The sequence below is a fragment of the Falco biarmicus genome, chromosome 9, assembly GCF_023638135.1.
Source record: "Falco biarmicus isolate bFalBia1 chromosome 9, bFalBia1.pri, whole genome shotgun sequence".
In the NCBI taxonomy this organism is placed as follows: domain Eukaryota; kingdom Metazoa; phylum Chordata; class Aves; order Falconiformes; family Falconidae; genus Falco; species Falco biarmicus.
Window position 1 is genome coordinate 36,380,798 of NC_079296.1, and position 23,746 is coordinate 36,404,543.

At 43.2% G+C, this 23,746-nt stretch overlaps 1 protein-coding gene across 5 annotated transcripts in view; it reads left to right on the plus strand.

The window, feature by feature from the left end:
• MICU1 (mitochondrial calcium uptake 1) overlaps positions 1-23,746 on the plus strand; it is a 105,796-nt gene that overhangs the window by 63,086 nt on the left and 18,964 nt on the right. For all 5 annotated transcript variants that reach the window (XM_056350774.1, XM_056350778.1, XM_056350776.1 and 2 more), the window contains 2 exons: positions 939-1,021; positions 6,099-6,296. In XM_056350774.1, the coding sequence (XP_056206749.1) occupies positions 939-1,021; positions 6,099-6,296 (281 nt within the window). The remainder of the gene's footprint in view (positions 1-938; positions 1,022-6,098; positions 6,297-23,746) is intronic.

Below are 23,746 nucleotides of genomic sequence, written 5' to 3' on the forward strand. Positions count from 1 at the left end.
AAGTTTTAACTGATCATTTAAAATTACAACCTAAGCACTCGTCATAGTCTAGAGCACTCCCTAGAAACCCCAGCAAACACCAAAATTCCTGTAGGTGGTATGTATTTGAAAGTAGCAGAGCAAGATAAATTCTCATATATTAACTTAATTTGGAAAAATACTGTGGTACTATGTTGTAACTTTAAATGGTGATGGGTTACAGAGTCCAAAATGAAAACGTACTGAAATTCCTTGGTGGGATGCAGGGGAAAGAGCGTGGTTGGGCTGTGATGGGTGGCTGTGAAGTGATGCTTTTGCAGAGTTCTAAATAAACCATGACAACATAGACTAAATGCAATGAAAAATAAGGTACCATGTTGTCTCAAGTGCATCTCAGCCTGGTGAGTTTCAGCTTGTGTGTTATCTCAATGTCATAACTGGACTGAGAGAGAGTTGGTAATGATTTGTTTAAATTTGTGCAGTGAGACAAGAGTTGAGTGTGGAATAGAATTACCCAAAGTTCAGGTCTGCTCCTCACCCACCAACTGCTTCACAAAGCGTGGAGAGTGCTCTGCAGCACCAGAGGAGCGTCCTCTGGCCAAATTGGTATCATACTGTATGGAGCAGGCTTGAGCTCTTGCTGCAACATAATTTTCTGTTGATTGTCATTAGAAATATCAGATGGTGTCTTTCTTTCATGCTTTTTCCACCTGTAAATGGAATAAATTTTGTTCAAGGAACAGCTTTTCCTTCCAACCTCCTTGTCAAGACCTTTGGTAAAAGGATCACTATGGAGCTTGTAACTAGGGGTTCCCAAGAGCTGCATTTTCTTAGTAAAATGGCAAGATTTATGGAAAATTGCTTTTGATTAAAGTAACTTTGAACTTGCGCCTTTTTAATTGAGCTCTTGTGTCTTCGTTAACTGGTCTTTGTTTCTTATTGTGGTTTTTCTCCTGCAGCTCCCCAGAGGAATTTCGAAATTGCCTTTAAGATGTTTGATCTGAATGGTGATGGTGAGGTGGACATGGAAGAGTTTGAGCAGGCAAGTTGAATGACCGGTTGACTTCTTGATGCTATAGCATCTTAGCCAGAAGTGCAGCACTCCTCTCTGACGTTACTGTGTGTTTTATATTTGTGGTTAGTGCTGGTTTACATCTGAAAAGTAAACCAGCTCTATGCTCTTCTGTGCTCTGCTGTGTTGCCTCAGTGCCTGCTTTTTTTTTTTTTTTTTTTTTTTTAAACTGGATGTTTCAAGACATAATTTTTCATTTAGCCAGGACAATTTTAAGTATAAACTCTTGATTTCCTGTTACTTTGCCACCAAGGTATCTTTACAATATGTCATCTCCAAGGTAAAGAATTTTTTTCATTCTACTGATGCTGTAGGATTTTCATCCCACTTTCTTTCACAGCTTGTACTGCATTCCTTAATTTTGTTTGTCTTCAGAGAATAACAAGAGTGAGTCCATTTCAAAGAAGAATTTAGCCACTTCAGTGTAGTCTAAAAACATGTTTATTGAGAATATATTTTCATCAGTTTATTTCCCCTAGTTCTTACAAGGTTTCATCCACAGGGAGTTTGATGCAGGCTTTTTAATGAGCTTAGTCTGCATTATCTGATACCGGTGAGGTCCTTCTGTAAGCTATGGTTTGTGATTGTGTTAGAGTGAGAATAGATTGAAGACTCAAGCTGTCAATGGGAAAGAGATCTGACCTCCCCAGGCATAAGTGTATGGTTTTCTATGGTTTTCTTGCATATATAGAAACAGCCTTAAGGCTATGGAAACTTACAAACATTCTGAAGTTGCCGTATATTAGGAAATCTCCATGCATGTTCTACTCATGAAAGGAAAAGTAAATGCGGGAACAGGCCAGTTGGTTCAGGAGTCACCATCTCTGTTGTCAAAGAACAAGGTAGGGGAGATACACCACTGATCTAGCTAATATTCATGTGGCATTTCTGAAACCCCGTATCCCTCAAAGCTGTGTGTTTAGTGGGCAAGTGGAAGCTGCTGCTTCTGGGCAAAGGAAACAAGACTCTGGTTTAAGAAATAACCTGCCCTTGTGGGGTTTTTTTTATGCTGGAGGACATCCGTATTTGTAAAAGGTGAAAAGCTGTGTACTGATGTCCGAGAACAAAGCAGACCTCAATAATCTAGTTACAAATTCTTGCTCATCAGCTGATTGAATGACTAGTTAACTTCAGAAGAGTCTCTGAGAGGTCGTGCTTGGGGCACTTGCTATAAATGGGAAGAACTAGTGGCAAAGCAGGTCTGATAAATTAATTTCCCCCTTCTAATCTTTTGCTGTCATCCTCCTTAAATTATTACCTGTGGGTATGATGTCATTATTTTGAGTTTGCTCCAGAGCTGTGTAATATATCTGGTTAACTGCACATTTTTAAGATGCAAACTTTGGACTCCGTAAGGAGAATGGAGTATGTTTATCTCCAATGTGATAGCCCTTCATGTGACAGCTTGTAATGTAAATCCAGGAGTTTGTTCATTTTCCTTTGAGTACACATTTGAATACACAGCTATGTCCAAGTTATTGTGCTGTTCGGCACTGCCTTCGGAGAAAATACTGATTTAGCTATGAAAAATTCTGGGTTTCCTATTTTCCCTCTAAAAAAATACTGTTCTTCCTTCTGTTTGCATAGTGCATGAATATAGCACTCCACTGCAGCAATCTGATAATATTTAACAATTCAAAAGGTATTTTATAGTAGTTACTGATGTTCTAGAGTGAAATCAATTAGGAGATAAATGAATTTAAGAAAAGTGGAGAACAGTTAACTGCCCACTGAAAATGCAGTGACACCAAGGTATTAACACAGGTGTCATGTTTGGCTTTTTTATTAGCCATGTAAAGTAAGAATGAATGTTTATTGAGGCTGAATGTTTCAGAAGCACTATGAAGGTGAAAGTACAAAGTGGAAATAGATGTTCTTAAATCATCCAGAAGGAAAGGGAAGTTATGTGCATTAAGTCATATAAAAATTCTTAGGAAGGGGAATGTATTTTTGTTAAGTTTGTTACATGTGTCACTACCTCTATATAAAGGAATAAAATTTCTGGTTAGCATCTGAATATTTTGATGAGGACTGATCTTCCAGAGCTTTCAAGTCAGAGGATGAAGGAGCTGTTTTGGAAAGTGAGAAGCAGCTGACAATATTTTTGCAGATATCGCTGTAATGGATTTGCTGCAGTTCCCAAACGGGATTAAAGCAAACACATAGCTTCAGCAAGAAGCACATATATAACATTATACATGTATATAACACACACAGTAATTCATATGATAAATACTTTTCTTCACTCCTTATGGAAATGCCTCAATAAGAGCATGAAGGATGACAGAGTTTGCAGATCTGTCCCATAAACATCTTACCTGGCAGGAGCAGCTGGAACTGGCTCCTCCAGGGAAATATGCTGCTAGAAGTGGCATCAGTTTAAAAGAGCGGCGTTGTTTTGGTGAGAATGTGTAGAAAAAGAAGGAGAAGGGTCATCTCAAAAGCATCGTATTGTCCCTACTGGCTGTGAGCATGTGGAAATTAATCTTGTACTTTTTTTCTGTTTGTTTGTTTTTCCCACACACACACACATTGTCTTCGGAAACAGCAGGTCCCTCTTCTCATTAATGTCTGAAAAACCCAATGAGTATTGAATAAGAAAATTACTTGCAGTAATTTAGCTAATATGCAAGTTGGAGGCTTTAACTACGTAATAAGAAAATACTGAATTTCTTTAGGCCTCACTGAAGAGCCTCAGATATTTTTTTTCCAGTTGATGCATATGGTTAACGAATAGCACTGAGTAGTTTGGTGCCAGCATCAGTATCATCTTCAACTTTTCATCCTTCAGTATCTAAATTGTTAGTCTTCTCTTCTATTTTTAATTAAAAAGTTGGATGAGAAGTGGTAAACTTGCAGGCAGTTACTCATGATTTTTCTTCAAACCATTAAGTATTTTAATTTATTTTTTTGCTTGTCTAGCACAAAAGATGGAACATCACAAACACACTGAAATAAGTATAAAAGACAGTGAAGCATCTCTGTGCTTCACAGCCTTGTACGATTGATGAGCTGTGAGGGAGGACAACACCGGCTGGGCTGGAGGACAACTTCTTGCAGTGGTTGCCTGCCTTTCTGGGTATTAGAAGGATTACCCAAAATAGGAACCAGCCAAATAATTTTGGCCCCAGTGCCCACAGATGGATTTTCAAACTGCCCGATGCTTGTTATAGATGGAAAAGAAAAAGAGGGGCGTAGGATGCTGTGTAAATAACACCCAGGAAAAGATGCTCTATCGAACAGTCTGCAGTGTGATAAACACTTGCTTCTGCAGAAACAGGGGCAATTTTCCAAGCTGGCCATAAACTGCATTGCTTCAGAAAGTTTATAAATAATTGTCTCCAAAATGTGCATGCAGAGCTCGCAGTTAAAGTAGAGCACAAAGTAAAATAAGAAGTTGCTATTTACAGTGTAAAAATCCTTCCTCACATCACAGTGCATATTAAAAAAAAAAAAAAAAAAAAAAAAAAAAAAAAGCCCCCAAACCTTTTTTCTGTTGGGTTTTTGGGTTTGGGTTTTTTTCCTCTCTGGCTCAACTTGGTTTTCCTTGTAGTGGAAGAATAGTAGTCTGTGGTTTGGAGGCAGCGTTTCAAGCAAGGTGAGCTCGGCAGTGATACACGGCATGCTCCTCTAGAGCATCCCCTTTGGGGTTGTTTCAGCGCTCACTTTCTTAAGAAAAAATTGAACACGCCATATACCATGATAACGAGGTTCTGGCATCCTTTTGACAGTTGGAGCTCTTGGCAGCTGTTTTTCTTCTTCCCAACTTCTGACGGCAGGAGGAAGAGCCTGAAGACAAAGCAGTAGTGTTTGCTGGAGCTTCAGGAAACCTGTGCTGTCAAGGCTACGCTGAGTGCAGGGCAGCATATTGGGTGGCTTTTGTTCCCTTCCTTTCTCACACTCGTCGTACTTAATATGAGTCCTTCTGCTGCCTTGTTGGAAGAGATCCATTGTTATACAGAGAATAAGCCAGGCTTCTCATATCCCAGCAATAATCATTCAGATAGGAAGGGGTAATGGGGTGCCTGGGGATGGAGAGACTAGGCAAGTGTGCATTTGGCTTGGCTGCCCCTTTAAATTAGCAAAGGACCCTTAAAAATAACAAACTTTTGGATTTTTCAGGCTGTTGCATCCTGCAAGTTCAACCTTTTGTCACATCAGAGTAGACAGGGGAGTTGTCTGTGTCTCCTTGCACTGTGCTGTAGCATCCGCTCGAGTTGAGCGGTGCCTTTGCGAAGGTACAGGGCACTGCTGCAAGCTCAGGGGAGGAGGAGGAGGCTGGTTGCCTGCGAGGTTTGTTGAAAACATTGAGAGACTGCTGTTAGGTGTGCTTTCATACTTGGCTGTCTTCATGCGAATATCCCAGTCTGCTGGTAACTCTGATAATTCTGCATTACTTGTTATTCTGCCACTGGAGTTGTATTTCGGCTGATGCAACCCGCAGGGCTTCTGGAGAGCCCTTTGCTCTGGGCGGGTCAGCCCCCACCTGCAGCTCAGCTTGCTGCACAGTCCCAGGGATATGGAGGAGCTGCTAGCCATGAGAGTGGCAGCAGCAAGAAGGGGCTGTCCTTGGGTAGAAAACCCCTGGGTTTGTGCAGAAGGGAAAAGGAAATGCAATGTGAGCTGACTGGGGTTGGTGTGAGCTAACAAGGATGTGCCGTAAAGTAGGAGTGGAAGCTCAAAAACGTGTGCAGGCTTCCCCCGCCCCCCCATGATTGCCTCTGCATTCTTTCCTCCTTGTGACTTTGCTGGGAACAAGCTGCTCTCTGCTGACCAGGCGTAGAATCGGCTCTAGAATGCAAATCTGCACACGGGGTGAATTGTTTCTTAAAACTCATTTTAAGCATTTGATGCTCTTCTTTCTTTAGAGAGGACTGAAAAATGACTAAGTTCAGCCAAAGTTTTGAATTGCCTTGTCTTTTAAGAATTATTTCAGGAAAAAAAAAATAGGATAACACAGCTGAGCTTGGAGTACTTTGTATCAATACTTGACTAGTATAAGTCCCAGTGTTGGTTTTGATCCTAACATCTTCCCTCTTATTTTTAGGTCCAGAGCATCATTCGTTCCCAAACCAGCATGGGCATGCGCCACAGAGACCGCTCTACAACAGGGAACACGCTGAAAACTGGCTTCAACTCTGCGCTGACAACATACTTCTTTGGGGCGGATCTGAAGGGGAAGCTGACAATCTCCCACTTCCTTGACTTCCAGCGCAAACTACAGCATGACATCTTGAAGCTTGAGGTTTGGGATATTTTTACGTATGGGGGAGGGCAGTGCAGCATGGACTGTGCTGCAAGAGCAAGAGTACGGGAAGGGTTCAAAGGGAATTACTACAGCTGCTGCTCATAGGACTCGCATATCAAACCTGTTGTTAAATTTCTGATGAGCATTTTGGTGCCTATGGCACCCCCAGGAACATGCTGAGGTACTTAGGGACATTGTTTAGTGGTGGACTTGGCAGTGCTAGGTTAACAGTTGGACTGGATGATCTTAAAGGTCTTTTCCAACCTAAATGATTCTATGATTCTGTCTCCAGCTGTTGTCAGTAGCCGCTCTTGCAGAGTTGCAGCAGCAGCCAACACATCCTGGGTGCATGTCCCTCCACATGGTGCTTGCCTTGCTGTTGCCTTGGCACTGCTGATGGAGATGATTGAGATGATTTAGGAAAAAAACAATAGAGGCTGTGAATATTTTGTTGCTACATTACTGAGAAAGGTTTATCTTAGCCCTAATGAGCAAGCTGTGCCCTGAAGGACCAGGGTTTATAACATTCCTAAAACTCTTCATTGCTGCTTTTGTCCCTGTCTTCTTGTTTGATTCACTAATCTGAATATTTCTGCTATGTAAGTGTTCAAGCTGTGTTTGAATCCTGCTAAACAGGTGTTCTTTTATGTGACCTCCATTATTCACTCCTGGATTAATGTGCTTTATAAGAAATGTTGTCCATCTCTTCAGAGTTTTTTACTTTCCAGTTGAATTGAAGGTCTTTTTTCTTGGCATTACTATGAGTTAACAGCAGCTCCACATCTCCTGCTCCTAGTCACATAGCCTGAACTTAAGCATCAAGCTTCAAAATTTTGGTTCTTTTAATTAGAGTACAAAAACAGGAACTGGGAACTCCTCGGTCTGTGTCTTGGCTCGCAAGTGGAGCTGACTCAGAAACAGTGCCCTTCTCTGTAGCAGGCTCAAAGGTTCAACCTGGCTTGAGAAAGCCAGGCTTCTGTTTGCATCAGAAATGAGGATTTGTGCACAAGATCTCTCCACAACCATAACCTGTTAAGACAACAGTATTTGGAGCTCAGTACTGCTTCAGTCTGATGTATGAATGTCTGCATGCTCAGGTTGTGTGATCCAGCTAATGAAAGCATTTTATTAAGTTCCTACTAAGTAAGTCATTGCAAACTTAACCTGAATTTATTCCCTTTTTTATTTGGGGTTTTATGAATCTCAGTAAGAAACTAACCCAAGGACTATTTTTTTAATGCAGGGAATTGTCCAGTTCACTGACTTTATTTGACTAGTCATAAAAACAGGGGGTATGGCTTTGCATTTGCATGGGGAATACACAGGTTAAAGGCAGTGTTCTTTGTGAACTGGAAAATGTCAATTCCTCAGTGCCTCTGCAAATTGAAACAAATTAAATACTTTTTAAAGCTAAGAAACATAAGCTGAAACTCAAACACAAAGGGAAGGGAAATGGAAATTATTCTATCCTCATTTGCTGTCCTGCTCTGGTTTCGCTGCCATGTTCACTCCAGGGGTCGGCAATGGGGAGTCACTGAAGTATTTCTGACCCTGTGCTGGAGTCCTGTGCTCCTTCCCACGGGTCCCCACTTACCGCATTAAGAAGCGATGGGGTGTTTTTCAGTTTCATGGTACTTGTTCTTTTCCTCCTGCAACAGTTTAGTATTAATTTAGGTTTTAGTGATTACAGTCAATTGTGTGTCTTGCTGGTGGATGTTAGTTGCCTTTCTAACAAGTTAGTTATTAGTTGGGGACAGTACAAGGTATTTATGTCTTGGTAAGTTAATGAGTATAATAAATGCATTATTACTGAATTACAGCACCCTTGAGCACAGCACCATGCTGTGCTTAGCATTTTTAATACCCATTTTAACTGAGAAATTGACATAGGCAAAGGTAACAGTTCTGTTCTGCCAAACAATTTTTTCCAGAGTTCATGATAAAGTAACTGACTTTTCTGTTTGTCATTCTGATTTAGGCAACACAGGCCTATTGCTGTCCTCTGCATTATGCTACGTGCCCTCTCTCCTCTTCTGCGTTTATCTCTTTTGACATGATCTTCCACCTTGTCTCCTTGCTTCACATTTGCTGTGTCTGTTCACAGTTAAGTGGCTTTTCACACAAGTGTCTGGTGGGTTTGCATTGCTCCTTTTCCAGGGAGTGCTCTCATGAACTCAGCCACTTAAAAAACGTGGTAATTCAGAGAAGAGACATCTCAAGTATTTACCTTGACCCATGCAAATGAGAAGAATGTGAAAAGTGGCACTACAAAATACTGTACTACAGAGCATCAGGTAACTCACATGGCTGATTTTTAATGGCTTCACTTGTTTTATGTGTCTCTTTGGCAATAAGCCTGTGAGCACAGTGGTCCTTTGTCAGCCTTGTGTTTGACTACCCATGCAGATCACCTCTGGATCCTTCTCTTGGCGTGGCTAGTGTTACCAGTGGACAAGAAGCGGCAGAAAGGAGCTGGTGGCAGATCTGCCAGCGGCTCAGCTGAACTCTTGTGCCCTTATCTACTCATCCTTTGCTGGATTAGCAAAATTAGTAAATGGTCTGAAGCTAGGATGTTTATTTGAAAACAAGCTTTTGTTCATGTTTGATGTCTGAACTCCAGAAAAGGCTTTGATAAAACGCACCATGAGCAGGTCTGAATAATATCTCATGGTGCAGCCCCCAAATGCCACGGTGCTTCTGTTCTCAAACTGGAATACTTGCTTTCTCTCTTCCGAAAGAAACCTACTTTAAGTAAGACCTTTCTTAAAGCGGTTTTCCTTTTGGCTCAGGATCCAGGCATATCTGCAGTTAATACACTTGAGAGCTGGTTTCTTCTGCAGACTGTGAAGGTGGAACAATAGCTTCTGAGTATCTGAACCCACTTGTCTCTTACTGATTTTGGTTCATTTTCTTACCAAAATATTCACACATATTTCTTGTTAAGATTGAGCAGAAACTTTCTCAGAGGAATTAGATCAGACAAAGCCCTGAACATTTCAGTGTTCTTTGTGGCTGAAGTGCTGACAGTATGTTTAAGTAAACATGGCCTGATGTTTTCTTCTTCCCTTCTGCTTTTTTTTTTTTTATTTTTATAAAAGTACATTTTCCATCATTTTATGGAAACTCAGTAATCAGCTCAGTTGCAGAAAGGGAAGGATGAGAAGAGTAACCACAGCCAGAGGGAAAGGAGAAGCTTTGAATGTTTATTACAGCTTTTTGTGGTTCAGCTACTTGCGAAAGCTGTGGCCACCTTGTGTGGCGGGGTGGCCCAACTTAGCTAAGGCTGAGCCACTGGAGCCGACCCACGGAATGGGGCAGGCTCCCAGTAAAGTCCTTGCCTTTTTTCTTACTGTGTTCAAGCTGCCTTGCATTGGCACCTACAGAAAGATTTCCTTTCTTCTTGTCACTTAGCATCATAAACAAGCTTGTCTGGACAGGCTCTGCAGCTATAACGTGTCCTGTCAGGACAGACGATATTGGGCTCGAATGGTGCCTTTTTTGAGTGAAAGTACTGTGTGTTAGGAAGATGAATAGGACTTGAAATCATTGTTTATGCTATTTCTGCTTGTTAGTGTCTGTCCTAGATATTCCTATGTCCTTGGTGGACCAAGAGGAATCCCAGCCAGGCCACGGGTTTCTTCCAGCCTAAATTTTTCTATGATTCTGTACGTGCATGTAGAAACGACGTGTTTGCCCTTTGTTCCCCACACCTGTGTCACCCTGAAAGGGAATGCAAAACTTGCTAATAGCAGTGATTTAATATCCATATTTAGTCACCTTTTATTTCTCCAGGTCTCTTTCTGCGAGCAGTGGGGTATGTGCCAATGGTGTAAGAGCTTGGTAAAGAAATTTTTTTTCCAAATTGCCTGCAGTGAGATTTCTATAGCACATTGTTTCCCTGACAGTTACTCACAGAAGGCATTTGTTCTCAGCTGAATTGGTGAAGCAGATACTAATCCAGCCCTGCGCCTTGTAGGTGTGGGCCTGTCTTCCTGGTGGGAGACTCCGCAGCTGTAGAGGCAAGGTTACTGCACAGCTTTGAGCAACTCCACATCTCGGTCTGGTGTGATCTGGGGACTACACTTTGAGCTGGGGGGATGCAGCTTCCCATGGAGGAGCTTGCCAGATAGGTTGAAGAGTCAGGTCCTCGTGCAGGTGTGTATCCTTATATTTAAACATAGGGACCTTTGCAGATTGTTTACTCAGGGATCAAAGATGCCCCAGTAGCGGTCCCTCCCAAGCAAAAGGTCTTCCAAGTACTGAGGCGAAGAGAAGTGAAATGGAATTCTATGAGAATATGGCAGAGGTACCACACGTCATTGCTGCCGTCCAGATCCTTTATTTTATGTGTCTGTTCTGTGACAGGTGATGGGAGACTAACTTCTTCACCCTGGAAATTCCTGTGTTCATGACCAATGCCAATACAATTCCTGCTTGGCTTGTTTGGTTTTTAAGAAGAAGGGGTGACAGATGCCCTTCCATCTGCGTGTGTCTCTTTAGGAAGGCCTAGATCTTTTTGGATCTTGACCCTGTCTTAATGAATATTGTGGTTTCAGAAGGCATTTCTAATGTTTTGCAGTCTGGTTTTAGGGTAATAAGTTGACTCCATAAATGTTCTGAGTCCCAGTGCTGGGGTAGTTGGTATCTGAGTAACCCTGTACCATGTATTAAAAAGTACTGTGGTGTTAGCAGCTTGCTCGAGATTTTCTGCTTTTTGCCTTGTTTCTATATGGGCTTGCAGGCTGATAACAGATTTCCAGTGATTTGTTAACATAGGCAACAAAGTTTGCAGTCATGAGTCGCATATCTTTGTATCTCCTGCAGAGATTTAAGTGAAAAAAAGAGTAGCTTCAGTAAATTGTTTTGACTGGCCTGAAAAATGAAGTCTGGCAGTGTCAGATTGGCTACGCTTTGTAAGAAAGGGCCCAAAACTTGGGCTTTTTTGAAGGTCAATTTACTATTGAACTTAGACAAGACATTTTTATTTTAAGTTAAATTTACGGTAGTCTCTGCTGTGGTTAGCTGTGTTGTCTCACAAAGTTGTCCTTCACCTGCTGATCCGCTTACAGTCAGCTTCACTGCTGGCCTGGCCACTGTGGGAGCAATGATGGTAGGTGCCCTTTTTTTTTTTTTAATGAATTCCTCCTTCTCTGCATCCTGAAATGGATTTTGTATGCTTACATAGTTTTGTCAGTTCTATATGTAGTTCTATATCCTCTATATCTGTATCTCTTCCTTTAGTCCCCTACTAGTTTTCTTTTTCTTCATGTGGTCCTTATATATGAAAAGCCAAACCAGCACTTGTGGAATTCTCTCTTTAGTGGGGCGATTAACAGCAGCTATAGAAGTTGCTTGGGTCCTTTGTTAGTGATTTCCTGACCTGGTTGCAGGCTTACCAGAGGTGGCTGTCACTGTGGCATCTCTGATGTGCAAAGGTATTAAGGAATGGTTTGAGTCACCTGGGATGCACCAGTGAGGCTGTGGTTTGAGGTATTAATAGATACACTTTGAAACCATTCAGTGTGCCGTGGGGAAGGAGGGGAGAACGGGCTGATCGTTAAATACAAAAAGCCTAAAGTGTGCCTCAGGGGTCCTCTGTTTATCCCAGAGGATGAGCAATTCAGTGGGAGGGTGAGGTGGGGGTGCAGCACTGGGAGGACCCAGGCTCAGTAAAGCGTACCGCATGGCTTGCGAGCTCCTCCCTCCTCCCTCCGAAAGCACAAGCGCTGTAGCTGGGTCATGAGCAGTGGGGAGGCAGGCCAAACCCCAGGGCTAGTTGAAGGGCAGACAATGGCTGCTGTGAGAGGGAACCGCCAAAGCACAGAATTAGAGCAGGGAGAAGAATATGAATAAGCTGAAAATAAAATTAAAAAGCAGATGCTTTTTAGGCAACCAAAGAAAAACCTGGAGCAGCTTGGTTTTTACATTTGTGTTCTGGTGTGTTGCCTAGGAGCTTCTTCCCTGTTAAGACAACAGACCAAATGTGTGCTTACAAACTGCCTGTGCAGGTGCAGGATGGATGCTGTGAAGCTGAGAAACATGGGAGATGGCGATGGAGGATCAGATCTGTTTACTGAGGGGAGAGCTCTTATGGTTGATCCTCTGCTACCCGGTTGTCCCTTTGTGCTATTAACACCATGTTCAGCCTGAACCTCTTCTCTTGGTCAATCCCAGCTGGCAGAGGCAGATTAGGAATGAAGGGATCAGCAAATGGCATGTCTTGGAGATCATACCTGTCTCTGTCTGAGTCTGAGAGCACATGCTCTGAGTATGTGGCACTATTGTCATCCCCTGACTCTAGTTTCAAGTTATGTTCAACGTCTTTGTCAACAACATGGACAATGGGACTGAGTGCCCCCTCAGCAAGTTTGCCGATGACACTGAGCTCCGTGGCGCGGTCGATACCTTGGAGGGAAGGGATCCATCTGGAGCGAACTTGACAGGCTTGAGAGGTCGGCCTGAGCAAACCTCATGAAATTCAACAAGGCCAAGTGCAAGGTCCTGCGCTTGAGTCGGGGCAATCCCAAGCACTAATAGAAGCTGGGTGGAGAACGGATTGAGAGCAGCCCTGAGGAGAAGGACTTGGGGGTGTCAGTGGATGAGAAGCTCAACATGACCAGGCAGTGTGCCCTTGCAGCCAAAATAGTTAACCATATCCTGGGCCACATCAAAAGAAGTGTGGCCAGCAGGCCAAGAGAGGTGATTCTCCCCCTCTTCTCTGCTCTGGTGAGACCCCACCTGGAGTCCTGCTCTGGGCCCCCAACATAAGGAAGACACGGACCTGTTGGAACAAGTCCAGAGAAGACTGTGAAAAAGAGGGCTGGAGCACCTCTTCTATGAAGACAGGCTGAGGGTTTTGAGGTTGTTCAGCCTGGGGAAGAGAAGGCAGCACTGAGACCTTATAGCAGCCTTCCAGTACCTAAGTGGACCTACAGGAAGGCTGGAGAGGGACTTTTTACAAGGGCATGTGGATTTAGGATGAGGGGAATGGCTTTAAACTGAAAGAGGGTAGCGTTAGATGAGTTATTAGGAAGAAATTCTTTATTGCGAGGGTGATGAGGCACTGGCACAGGTTGCCCAGAGAAGCTGTGGATGCCCCATCCCTGGAAGTTGAAGGCCAGGCTGGATGGGGCTCTGAGCAGCCTGGTCTAGTGGGGGGTGTCCCTGCCCATGGCAGGGGGGTTGGAACTAGATGATCTTTAAGGTCCCTTCCAACCCAAATCATTCTATGGTAGCCAGTAACCTTTAAACAGCTCTGGAAGGAAAGAGGAACTTGACACTGAGGCTTTTTCCCTCAGAAGTCCTTACTAGAGTCAGGGTTGGACAAAGTCATAATGGGTTTGGTGCCGAGGAGAGAGGAATTATCAGGCTTATTCCTGCAGATCTATATACTCCCTTTTCTGTGTTAGAATTTCTAAGGAATAGAAATAAAGCTGATGACTATGACTTTTGTGATGGATAGCAATGAAGGTGTTGTGGATGGCAGAAAATTTTGTGACATCCCCGGTTAAAAATGGGATCATCTGCCCACCGTGAATAATTTCATGTCAGGGAACTCTAGTTAAGGAGTCACAGCCCAGTGTACACATATGTAAGCTGGGAATTTTAAGGCAGGTAGTTGAAGAGATTTGGACAGTTCATCATGTGTTGATGGCATTCAGAGCTTCTGGAAGCCTGCTTTTGTCTTGCTGTGTGAATGGAAGGGGTCCTGTGAAGCTGTCAGGTTGACTGTACTGTCTCAGGATTTGAGGGAAGGCTGGCATTTAGTTTTTGTCCAATGTCAGCCAAAGATTTGGTAAGACTTCAGAGTGAAATGTTAGTATGGAAAATAAGTATAAGTTATGAGGCCATGGCATGTGCAGCTTAAAGGAAATACAGAAGGGAGAGATAACTGTCTCAGTAAACATGAGGAGTCACTATGAAGAAGAGTGAAGCAAGTAATTTTCATCAATCAGTAATGGCAGAGCAGGTAATGAAAGACTTAAAGGTGCACCAGGGAAAGTTCAGTTTAAATAAAACACAGGTTGAATTTTAGTCCCTTTTTTCATTAAGAAGGGAGAGTGCTAGCTGGTATGTGGGTGGGTGGTTCACTGACATGGGTGAGGTACCGAAAGCTGTGCTTCATGCCTCTATCAGAAGATGCCATAAACCAGGGGTCCTCAAACTACAGCCCGCAGGCCAGATACGGCCCCCCAGGGTCCTCAATCCGGCCCCCAGTATTTACAGCACACACACACGCACCCGGACACCCCAGGGGTTGGGGGGGGAACCAAGCAGCTGCAGATGACTGCCTGCCACTTCATCTGTGCGCCAGCCCCCTGTTTAAAAAGTTTGAGGACCCCTGCCATAAACACTACTCCTAACTAATTCCTCCCCAGTACAGGCTGCAAAAGCAAGTGGGGAAATCATCCATGCCAGAGAAGTCAAATCCTTCCAGGGCCTCTGAAAAGCGGAGGAAGAGTCAGGTATCAGCTGTGGGGTGGTTTAGGGGGCTCAGGTTCATAAGAGCACACCAGGCATCTGCATGTCAGCTGTGAAAGGCTTGGTGAGACATCCTGAGGGTGCTAACCAGTGGGCACACCAGCCCCTGGGCTCTGCTTAGGTCAACCCTGCGCTCAGCCTGTATGAGCATGGGAAGACGCTGTCTGGCTGTGTGGTTGTCTTCAACATACCTATTAGATTGAAATCAAGTAAAAGCACTCAGGCAGCCACTTAAGTTGTGTCTTAGCTGTAACTTGGATCCACTCCATCAGCAGTGACAAGTGAGTAGTTGCAGCGCTACAACTGGCACTGACGTGCTGAGATGAAGAGCAGTGACACCAAAGTGGTACCCAGCATCAAGCCGAGAACACCTTGTGGTCAACAGACCAAAATAGTAGTGCAGAAGCGTCCCAGTGAAGCTGGCATGGGTGTGACAATACATTTGCATGGAGGTGCTGCAGCTGCTTGTGAGCATTGCTGGGACACTGCTCAAATGCACAGGAGCAGCTTTGCCATCTTCTCATTTGGGATGGGTGCTTCACGGACTGATTAAAGCAACCATTGCAATTCTGGTGAGAAAACACCCATTATGGTATATGCTGCTTTGCTTGTATTTGAACTGTGTGACTTAAATGTGGTTGATGCAGCGGCTCTGCAGGGGAAGCCACTTGTGGATTTTATTGGAATCTATTTATTGCATCGTTAGTAGCAGTAGAGGGTTTTGCTCTGTAACATCAGGCTCCTTTGGTTTATGAAGTGTGTATAAATCCACTCCTGAGCTCCCGCAGTGCAGTGCGCCCAGCCCTGTGCTCATGCAGGCAGCAGAGCCTTTTGTTGGACTCCAGTAAATAAAATCCCAGGAGTGGCATTTTAATTAATTACATTGCCACAAAAGTGTGTGTGGAGGTTTGTATCACTGAGTCCATAAAACAGAAGGGATAAGTTAGTTGGCTTAGATACTTTTGTACGTGTGCATTATTCAGTTCAAGAGCCATATAGCCCCAGAAGTTGATGGGCAAGAAGCTGGGGATGTCTGTGTGAGCAGCTGGAGTGCAGCTGTACGGCTGCGTTAGCTGGGTGATGTACCTGGGCACATAAGCCCCATACAGATGAAGCCTTCAGACCAAGGCTCAGTACTCGCACAGGATTTCATGCTGGTGCTGGGTTTCATGCTGTTAGTGAGGCGCAAAAGGCAGGAACCATCTCAGAAGCTTCTGCAGCTTTATTTTGTTATTGCAGAGCCATTGCTGAGGCCTTTGCTATGTCCCAGTTAGCTGATGAAAATCGAAGCAGATGTTTGTGGCTGTGTGTTTTCCATCTTCCCGTGGACCTTTAAGTACAGTGACTACAGGAGCATGGGCAATGTGTTTTATTAATCACAGAAAAAAAAAGTGAAATGTTTATCACCCAGTGGGCTTGCTGTGCTTCCTTGGGTGAAAAAAGTCAGCCAGCTTCTTAAGCATGACCCAAAATAAGTATAAAGTAAATACAAATAGAGTCCTGCATGATAACAGCGTGCTAAAATTGCTGGTTGAGAGGTTTCTGACGAGCAATTCTTTTAGCAGATGTCTGACTTTTGCCTCATCCTTCTGGTATACGAACAAATGCTTTAGTCCTCTTGCCCTTTTTCCCCTTTCGGGCTCCAAAGATGGAACTATTCTGCACCTCCACATGTTGCTGGCTTTGATTTTGTTGGTGCATTAAGGACATAGGAGAAGGACACAGGCACTCCCTTTTCCCTGCTATGCTGAATCAAGCTCCTGCAAACTTATTTTTATTGGGGAATTGAGTGCCAAGGTCAAGCAGAAACAGGTAAACTCCAGCAGGAAGAGAGCTATGTTTCTTCATGGAAGTGATATACACAATTTTATTGAGACTTCCATTTGTGTTTTTCAAGTGTAAGGGTTTGACTCAGGTACTTGTGGCTCTGCTGTCCTGTGGGTTTCCCTGCGGGGGCGGCGAGACACAGGAACTTGTACTGCTTCTGAACTTTCTCATTCAGTGAGCATGTAGGATGTTAAAGCGGCTTCATTCTTTCCACTGAGGTACCAGGAGCATTGTCAAGGGCAGGAGTGGCAGTAATAGAGTCGGGTCTATTTTTTAATGCGTAATTAATTTTTTTTAATGCATAATTAACAAAAAAAGCAACAGTGGGAGGTGGTTTTTCATCTCTTTCCTCTCTCCATCCCAGCAGTTGGGCAAGTGCTTCCCTTAAATTTATCCATGTATCCTTTTCTTTTAGAATTTTTAATTTCATCCTCTTCAGGTTTCCTTCCTTTCATTCTCTCACTGCATGAAATTTCAAGACACAGATCTTTTTAGAGCTGGCAAGAAGTTATTTTGATTCATGAGGATGTTCAGGTGCAGCCATCTTTACATAACCTTTTTTAATTGCTCATTAAATGTAACAAGTTGTTGGTGATGGGAATTAATTTTTTCCCCTTGCAGGCAGCAGTGGCATGCCAAGGTCAGTGAAACCTCAAAAGCATCTATCAAACACCTGGTCTGCTGGGATTGCACTGCCACTGACAGATGTACATTTTTAACCTGGCTGCTACACATTCACTTGAGCTGCTCTCCGAGAGCAGAGGGAAAGCATTCAGAGGATTGGATTTTTCTCATGTGAAAATAGTTCCTTTTTCTTTATTTATTTTTTTTAAAGATAAAGAGAAGCAAGCTGGTAGCACTGGGAGCATTTTTCCTGACCTGATCCAGCTGTAGAACCCACACTTGAGTCCAGGGAATCAGGCAGGGGAGGCAGTTAATGAGCAATTAAAGAATTCTGATGCTCTGCCTAGTTTTATGAGACTGAAAAGTGGTTTCCAAACCCGAGGACTTTGCGGTGCTCTCTGCCTGTCGCTGTTGGAGCAGGGACTGCCATCAGCAGCAGGCAGCGTGCCAGCTTGGCGCAGCCTGTGTTGCAGCATGCCGGGGCAGGAGCTGCTGCTGCAGCGCTGCAGGCAGGGAGCCTCTCAGCCTGCTCCAGACATTGGAGGTGGGTCGTGGTGGTTGTGGTTTGTGTCTCTATGGGTTATACAGCTCTGGACCGACTTTTTCTGAGCAGTCTGGGTTTGCAGAGTGATGCCCAGAACAGCCTCTGCACAATGGTTCAGCCCGGGTTTGGCATTTCCTCCTCTGCATTCTTCCCATTTGAGTTTCTCCTGCTGTTGGTAGCTCTGATAGTCTTCAGACCTGTTTCTTTGAGTGCTTTTTACCAAATAATATAATTGGGCTTTGTTGATCCCATTTGGTGGCTCTTTCCAGGCTGCCCTAGCAGTATGTCAGGCTGTATGTGGAGCGGGCTGGGCTTCACCTTGCAAAACCCAGTGTTTTAGATCCATGTGCTTTGGAACCTTTCAGCATAATTAACAAAAAAATGTAATATTTTGAGACCTTTGATCTTTCCAAAGAAAAAGCCTGTAGAAACTTTTGCCTTTCTTTTTTGGCAGTAATTTGGTGCCTGTGCAAACACTGCAGCTTACTCCCAAATGTATTAATTTTTTTTTTTGGACAGAGGACATTGCTGGGATTTAGGAAGATGTACAGTGTTTCCCCCCGCCCTTTTTTTTTCTTCCTCTGTCATATTTGTATATGCAACTTGACAAGAGATCCTGACAGCCTGCTTCTCCAGAACAGTAAACAGAGCCAGTGCTGCAGTAGTCTGCAGATAAATAATGTATTACAGCCTGTCAAATAAAGCTTTGAGCAAATACAATTTTAAAGGGTCATACATTGTGAATCTGAATATTACCCTACAAATCATTATTTCCCAGACCTTTTTGATTCCTTATTACGCACACCACAGCACTCAGAACAGTTCACCTTTTTCAACTACCCCTAAAACCTGACAGAATTAGTATTAGTAATATTTCTGCTATTGATGTTTGTTTAACCAGCTTAAATAAGCTCAGAAATCATCCCTCAACACTTTTCTTTCCGTCCAAAAGTCCTTGTACATTTTTTTTTTTTTGCTATCTCAATTGACATACATACATTTATTTTTTAGATGCTTCCTTTGAGATTTTAGGAAATACATATATATATTTGTTTGGGTTTTAGGAGAGGCCTTCCTAGAAATTTAAGAGCCTGTTAAAATACAGCTAGATATTTTGCTAATATGAGTGCTTAAAGAGGATAGAAACTATATTGCTGGTATGCCTGGTTACAGGTAGTTTGAAGTTCAAGAATTTCTATGTTAAATTTACAGAAGATGAGTTTAGGAGTATTTCTGAAAAGTAAAAACCTTCAGCTAATTAGTTGGAGATGCTGATTCTTGCACAGTGAGAGTACCATGCTTCGTGGTATTTGTGTTTAATATCCTTTTTAAAACTGATGTGACCGTGTTTCATATTCTTTCCTGGTGTTTATAGGCTAGCAGAGCTGTGCAGTAACTGTGGGATGAGCCCATGCACTGATAGGTATGGGCATAACTGCAGGAAAAGCAGCGCAGAGTATCGCGCCATCTGTGCAGCTCAGCAGTTGGTATTCCCATCAGCGTAAGTCTGGGGAATATAGATTCAAGTCCCAAAGCACAGACTGAGCTCATTCCCCGTCCCGTCGCCCCAGGGCTGCTGGAATGGTTACACTGTAGAGGTAATTGGGGAGCAGCATGGGAAGTACCATGCTTTTTCTTTCGGCATTGCTTTAGGAGAAGTCTGAACTGTATTTTCATCATGCTGTGTTGTGTTACAGCTGGCTGTTTCTGTCTTGTGTTGATGGGCTTTGAGGCTTTTTGCTGGTTTTGGTTGATCTTAAACACCATTTGAACCTATGCTGAGTCCAGCCACTGGAAAGGCATGATGGTTGTTTTAACAGTCGTCTTCAGCAAACCAAACCAAACAAAATAAACCACAGTTTAGTGTACAAACCAAAAATGTGATGCCAGGCTAGGAAGGAGAAGAAATCTCACTTTTTCAAGCATGAGGTTTTTACATCCATTTGTGGTTGTGTGGTGACGCTAAGCCCTCTCTGAGGGGTTTGGTGCTCTGGCATCCCTCCCTGGGCAGTTGCAGAGCTGGTGTTGCTCTCTTGGGCATAGTTCAGTCTGGTGGCAGCAATGGCAATACGCTGCTCCCTGCTTATTAAGCAGTTTTTTATACTTGCAGTCTTGGATTAGACAGGGTTTCAGCACTGGGGTTTTGGGTAGAAATTTTCCATATTAATGCCATTGGTTATGACAGATTTAATAAGGAGGGAGGAACGTCTGGTACCCAAGCTTGACTTTTCCTGAAGGAAGGATATCCTGGGGTCAAGTTAAAATTTTATCTTACGTTTTCTTTCTGAAACACCACCAGGTCTCAGCTGAAGCCATGTGTCCCACTGCACCAAGGCTGAACCGTAAGGGGGGATTCAGCCCTCGCCCCACAACATACAGCATGCCAGGGCTGCAGGTCTGCACTTACAGAGACACGATGCTGTTAGTACCCTAAACCTTCAGTTTAAATGACATTTCCTTGTTTTCCCCATTGTTTCTCAAACTGGAAAAGTCTGTGTTTACAAGGTGGATGGGCTGAGTCCGCAGAGGCATTTGCAATGCCCATCGCCACAGTTAAGGAGGTCCTCCTGCCTGTGCCAGATGGCTCCTTAGCCATCAGAGCTGCTTCATTTCCCAGTAATGAAGCCTTGCAGCTGGTGGTGGCAGAAGGAGAGATGAAAGGAAACCAATGTTTCTGTTTAAGAAGTTCCAGCAGTTTTTTTGAATAAAGGTATTTCTCGTGATGGTGTCTCCTCATGGTTCGGGCTGGATGCTTCTCAGAAGCTGGCATGTGATTTCCCACAGGAGTAGGTGGATTAAGTGGGGGGGAAAAAACCCACAAAGTCTGGAAGCAGAGGGATTATGGATCTTTTGTTTTATGGTGGATCCTTGTATTCCCTTTCTATAAAGTTATGCAATTAAGGGGATATGGAAGCAGAGAAAATTGTCTGTTGATTTGCCTTCTTGTGCTCTCCTCGTGGTGAAGCCTTTCCTCCGTGCATTGAAGGAAAGAGCAGTAGTTATTCAGACGGAAAGCTAAGCTAGAAGGAAGCTTACCCACATTTCAGCTCATAGAGGAACATGAAGATGTTCGTCCTGTCTGATGGGAAAGGGGTGGTTTGAGGGGGTAGGAATATTCAACACATGTTTAAGGTTATGGGTAGTCTTTTAAATGATTGTCAGAAGTATCCTAATATGGTATACGGACTGGCTACTGGGACTGGGCTAGTGAAGCCGGGTCAGGTTGGCAGTGGGAGAATGCTGTGCCCCATTTTTCCTTGCTGTGCCCCATTTTTCCTGCCTTCTTACCCTCTCATAAACACCTTTGATTTCCTTGCATGTCATGTTGGCTTATAATGAATTTCAAAATACTGCCTATTACATTTTCTTCAGTGTCTTTGGGCATCCTGGCTTGCAGGAAGAATACTGGAGAGTGTGTTATATTTTATTATTTACTGTATCCTTGCCGCTGTGTTGATGCAGAATCCACTGCTGGCACCAAGTGGCTGCAGGCGGAAGCTGCTGTGAAGGTGTTGGACTTGACGGCCATCTGTGTTGCATGCATAGATTTTTGGGGCTGCAGTTCGGAGACGGGTAGGTCCCCCCTGTTCCCTCCCCAGCATCTCCAGTGGTGGGTGTCACATGCAGGAGTTGCTCCGTCTTGCACCTGCTGGTGCCCTGTGATGCCAGCTGAGCGATTGCCTTGGCTGTGCTTGTCCTTTCTTTAAGATATATGAAAGGGAAAAAGGTTGTCAGAGGACTTGTTTGCTTGTAATAAATCTCAGTGTGCTCTGTCCTGTACTCCATCCTTGTGGGGTTTGCATTTTTTTTTCCCCCACCAAGTGAGTGGAAGAACAAACTGTGCAGTAATGTTACATGCATAAAGGCAAAGGATCGTGTTTATCTGGGAAAGGACACTTATTTTTTCTGCCTTTTCAAGTACCTGGTGGATTTTAACACTTAGCACTGTCCCTGGACTGTGTATTGAGTACTGAAAGAAAAATTACTGTAGGATTTGCATCCTCCTTTCTTTTCAAGTGGAGGCAGTGGGCAAGCTGTGTTTGATTGGCCAGAAGACATTCAAGAAGTCAGGAGAGCACAGATCTGGTACCTCTGCTCCTAGACAGGGAGGTGGGAAAGGGGGTATCAGGGGTAGCTTTTTAACAAAAAAAAAGAAAAAAAAGTTGAAATCAAGATTTATCCACTCACATCATTTGTAACCAAGTTTCTTTATGAATACACAACTGCTAACATGGCAGAAAAAATAGGTAGAACTGTCTCACCAAAATTTTTCTGCATCTTTAAATGACATCCTCCCCAACTGATCCCTTCTGTAATTAATTTAAACGCATCTGACACTAGCTTGAAGATAAGTTTTTAATGTTATTTACACAACACCATGATTTTGTTGCTTTTTTTTCTCAGTTCAGTGGTGATTATATTTGAATTTGGGAACTCGTTGTTGACCAGCTCTTGCTTGCAAGCCCCTTTCTAGGCTGGCCTTTGCAATGGACATTGCTGTGTGCCTGTTTATGGGAGAGTGTAACGCTTGGCTTCCAGGATTTGACTTTGGGAATCCTTGAGTGTTTCAGTTTAACATTAAAGGTATTTGCTTTGAAGTGAGGTAAACCTGGAATAAGAAGCATTAATTTCATGGTTTTCAGGCTTTTTGTATTTCTTGAGAGTAACATTTGTATGGTGTTTTGACTCGTCACTGCACCTGATGATGACCTGCAGAAATTAAAAGTTAGAACCAGTTTTAGAGCCCACAGTGATGGGGAATGAGTTGGTTTATTCACAGGGGTTTAGGACTGTTTTGTACTTTAAGGATATGTGTATAAATAAGTTATTTTAGTTCCTTCATCAGATTTGTTTTATCTTTATTTTGTCACTTAACACAATCTCCCAACTGCATGAGAAATGAAAAGACGAAAGCTCTTTTGTCTCATGCACCTGCTGCAGGTGAGGCTCTTGCTACTGCTGTGATCAAGACTTGGGTTATGGCAGTAGGGTAGACACTGTTTCATTTTCATTAAATTTTGTAAGATGCCAAAAATAGTGCAAGCATCAGCATGTTAATTGTGCTCCATGTTCCAATGCTGCTGCTCAGAGCTGATTAAATCCTTGTACTTGAATATTGGGTTTATTTTTAACAGATGTTGTAGAAAGGTTTGCCAGCTGCAGTTTCCCACCAAGGAAATACCTAAAACCCCAGGGAACAGAAGCTGAGAAGATGAATCATGGGAGGAATAAGCATTTTTTCCCCATTGCTTATTCTCTAGCTATAAAGTGTAAGCTATAAAGTTTAGTAATAGGTGCCCCTAAATAAGGTAACTTCTAGTGTATCTGTTTTCAGTAGTGGCATTCGTGATGCAGAAGTTAGTTTGCATAGAATTTTAGAAGTAATCCTGCTTAAAACATGCTTGTCTGCCTTTCTCCCAGCTGCATGGCTGCGAACATTGATTGGAAATTACAGCATTATTCTTAATGTACCAACTTTCCTGAAACTATAGGTGTATCTTCATCTTTTATTTGGGAAAGCCCAAGCGAGGGGAGCCAAAGGGCTCACTGAGACCCTCTGCAGCAGCAGTGGGGCAATTGCTTTGAACATCTCAGGGTCACAGCTAAAAATGGGAATGAAAGAAGAAAGCTGGACTGAAATGCTGTGTTTCATCATCATATTCCTGTTAAGACTTCTTCAGCATAGCATTTGGAGAATAGTCCTGCTTTCTTATCTTAGTAAGTTAGCACCAAAAAGCTTTGTGTGAGATACATCACAAGAAAAAAGAAGACAAAAAGTTTTTTTGATTTTTCATTTCTGGTCTATTTTGCATCTGGTAGTGCAAATCTAACCACTGTCTGAATGCCTAGTTACAGAAGAACAGTGAGGAGTTGGCCCTTTTTTGTTTCCCAGTCTGTGAGGTTGTAGGGATCTGTGCTGCTTGTGTTAGCCCATGGAGCTGCACAATGCCAGCTCCTTAATGTGAGGCAG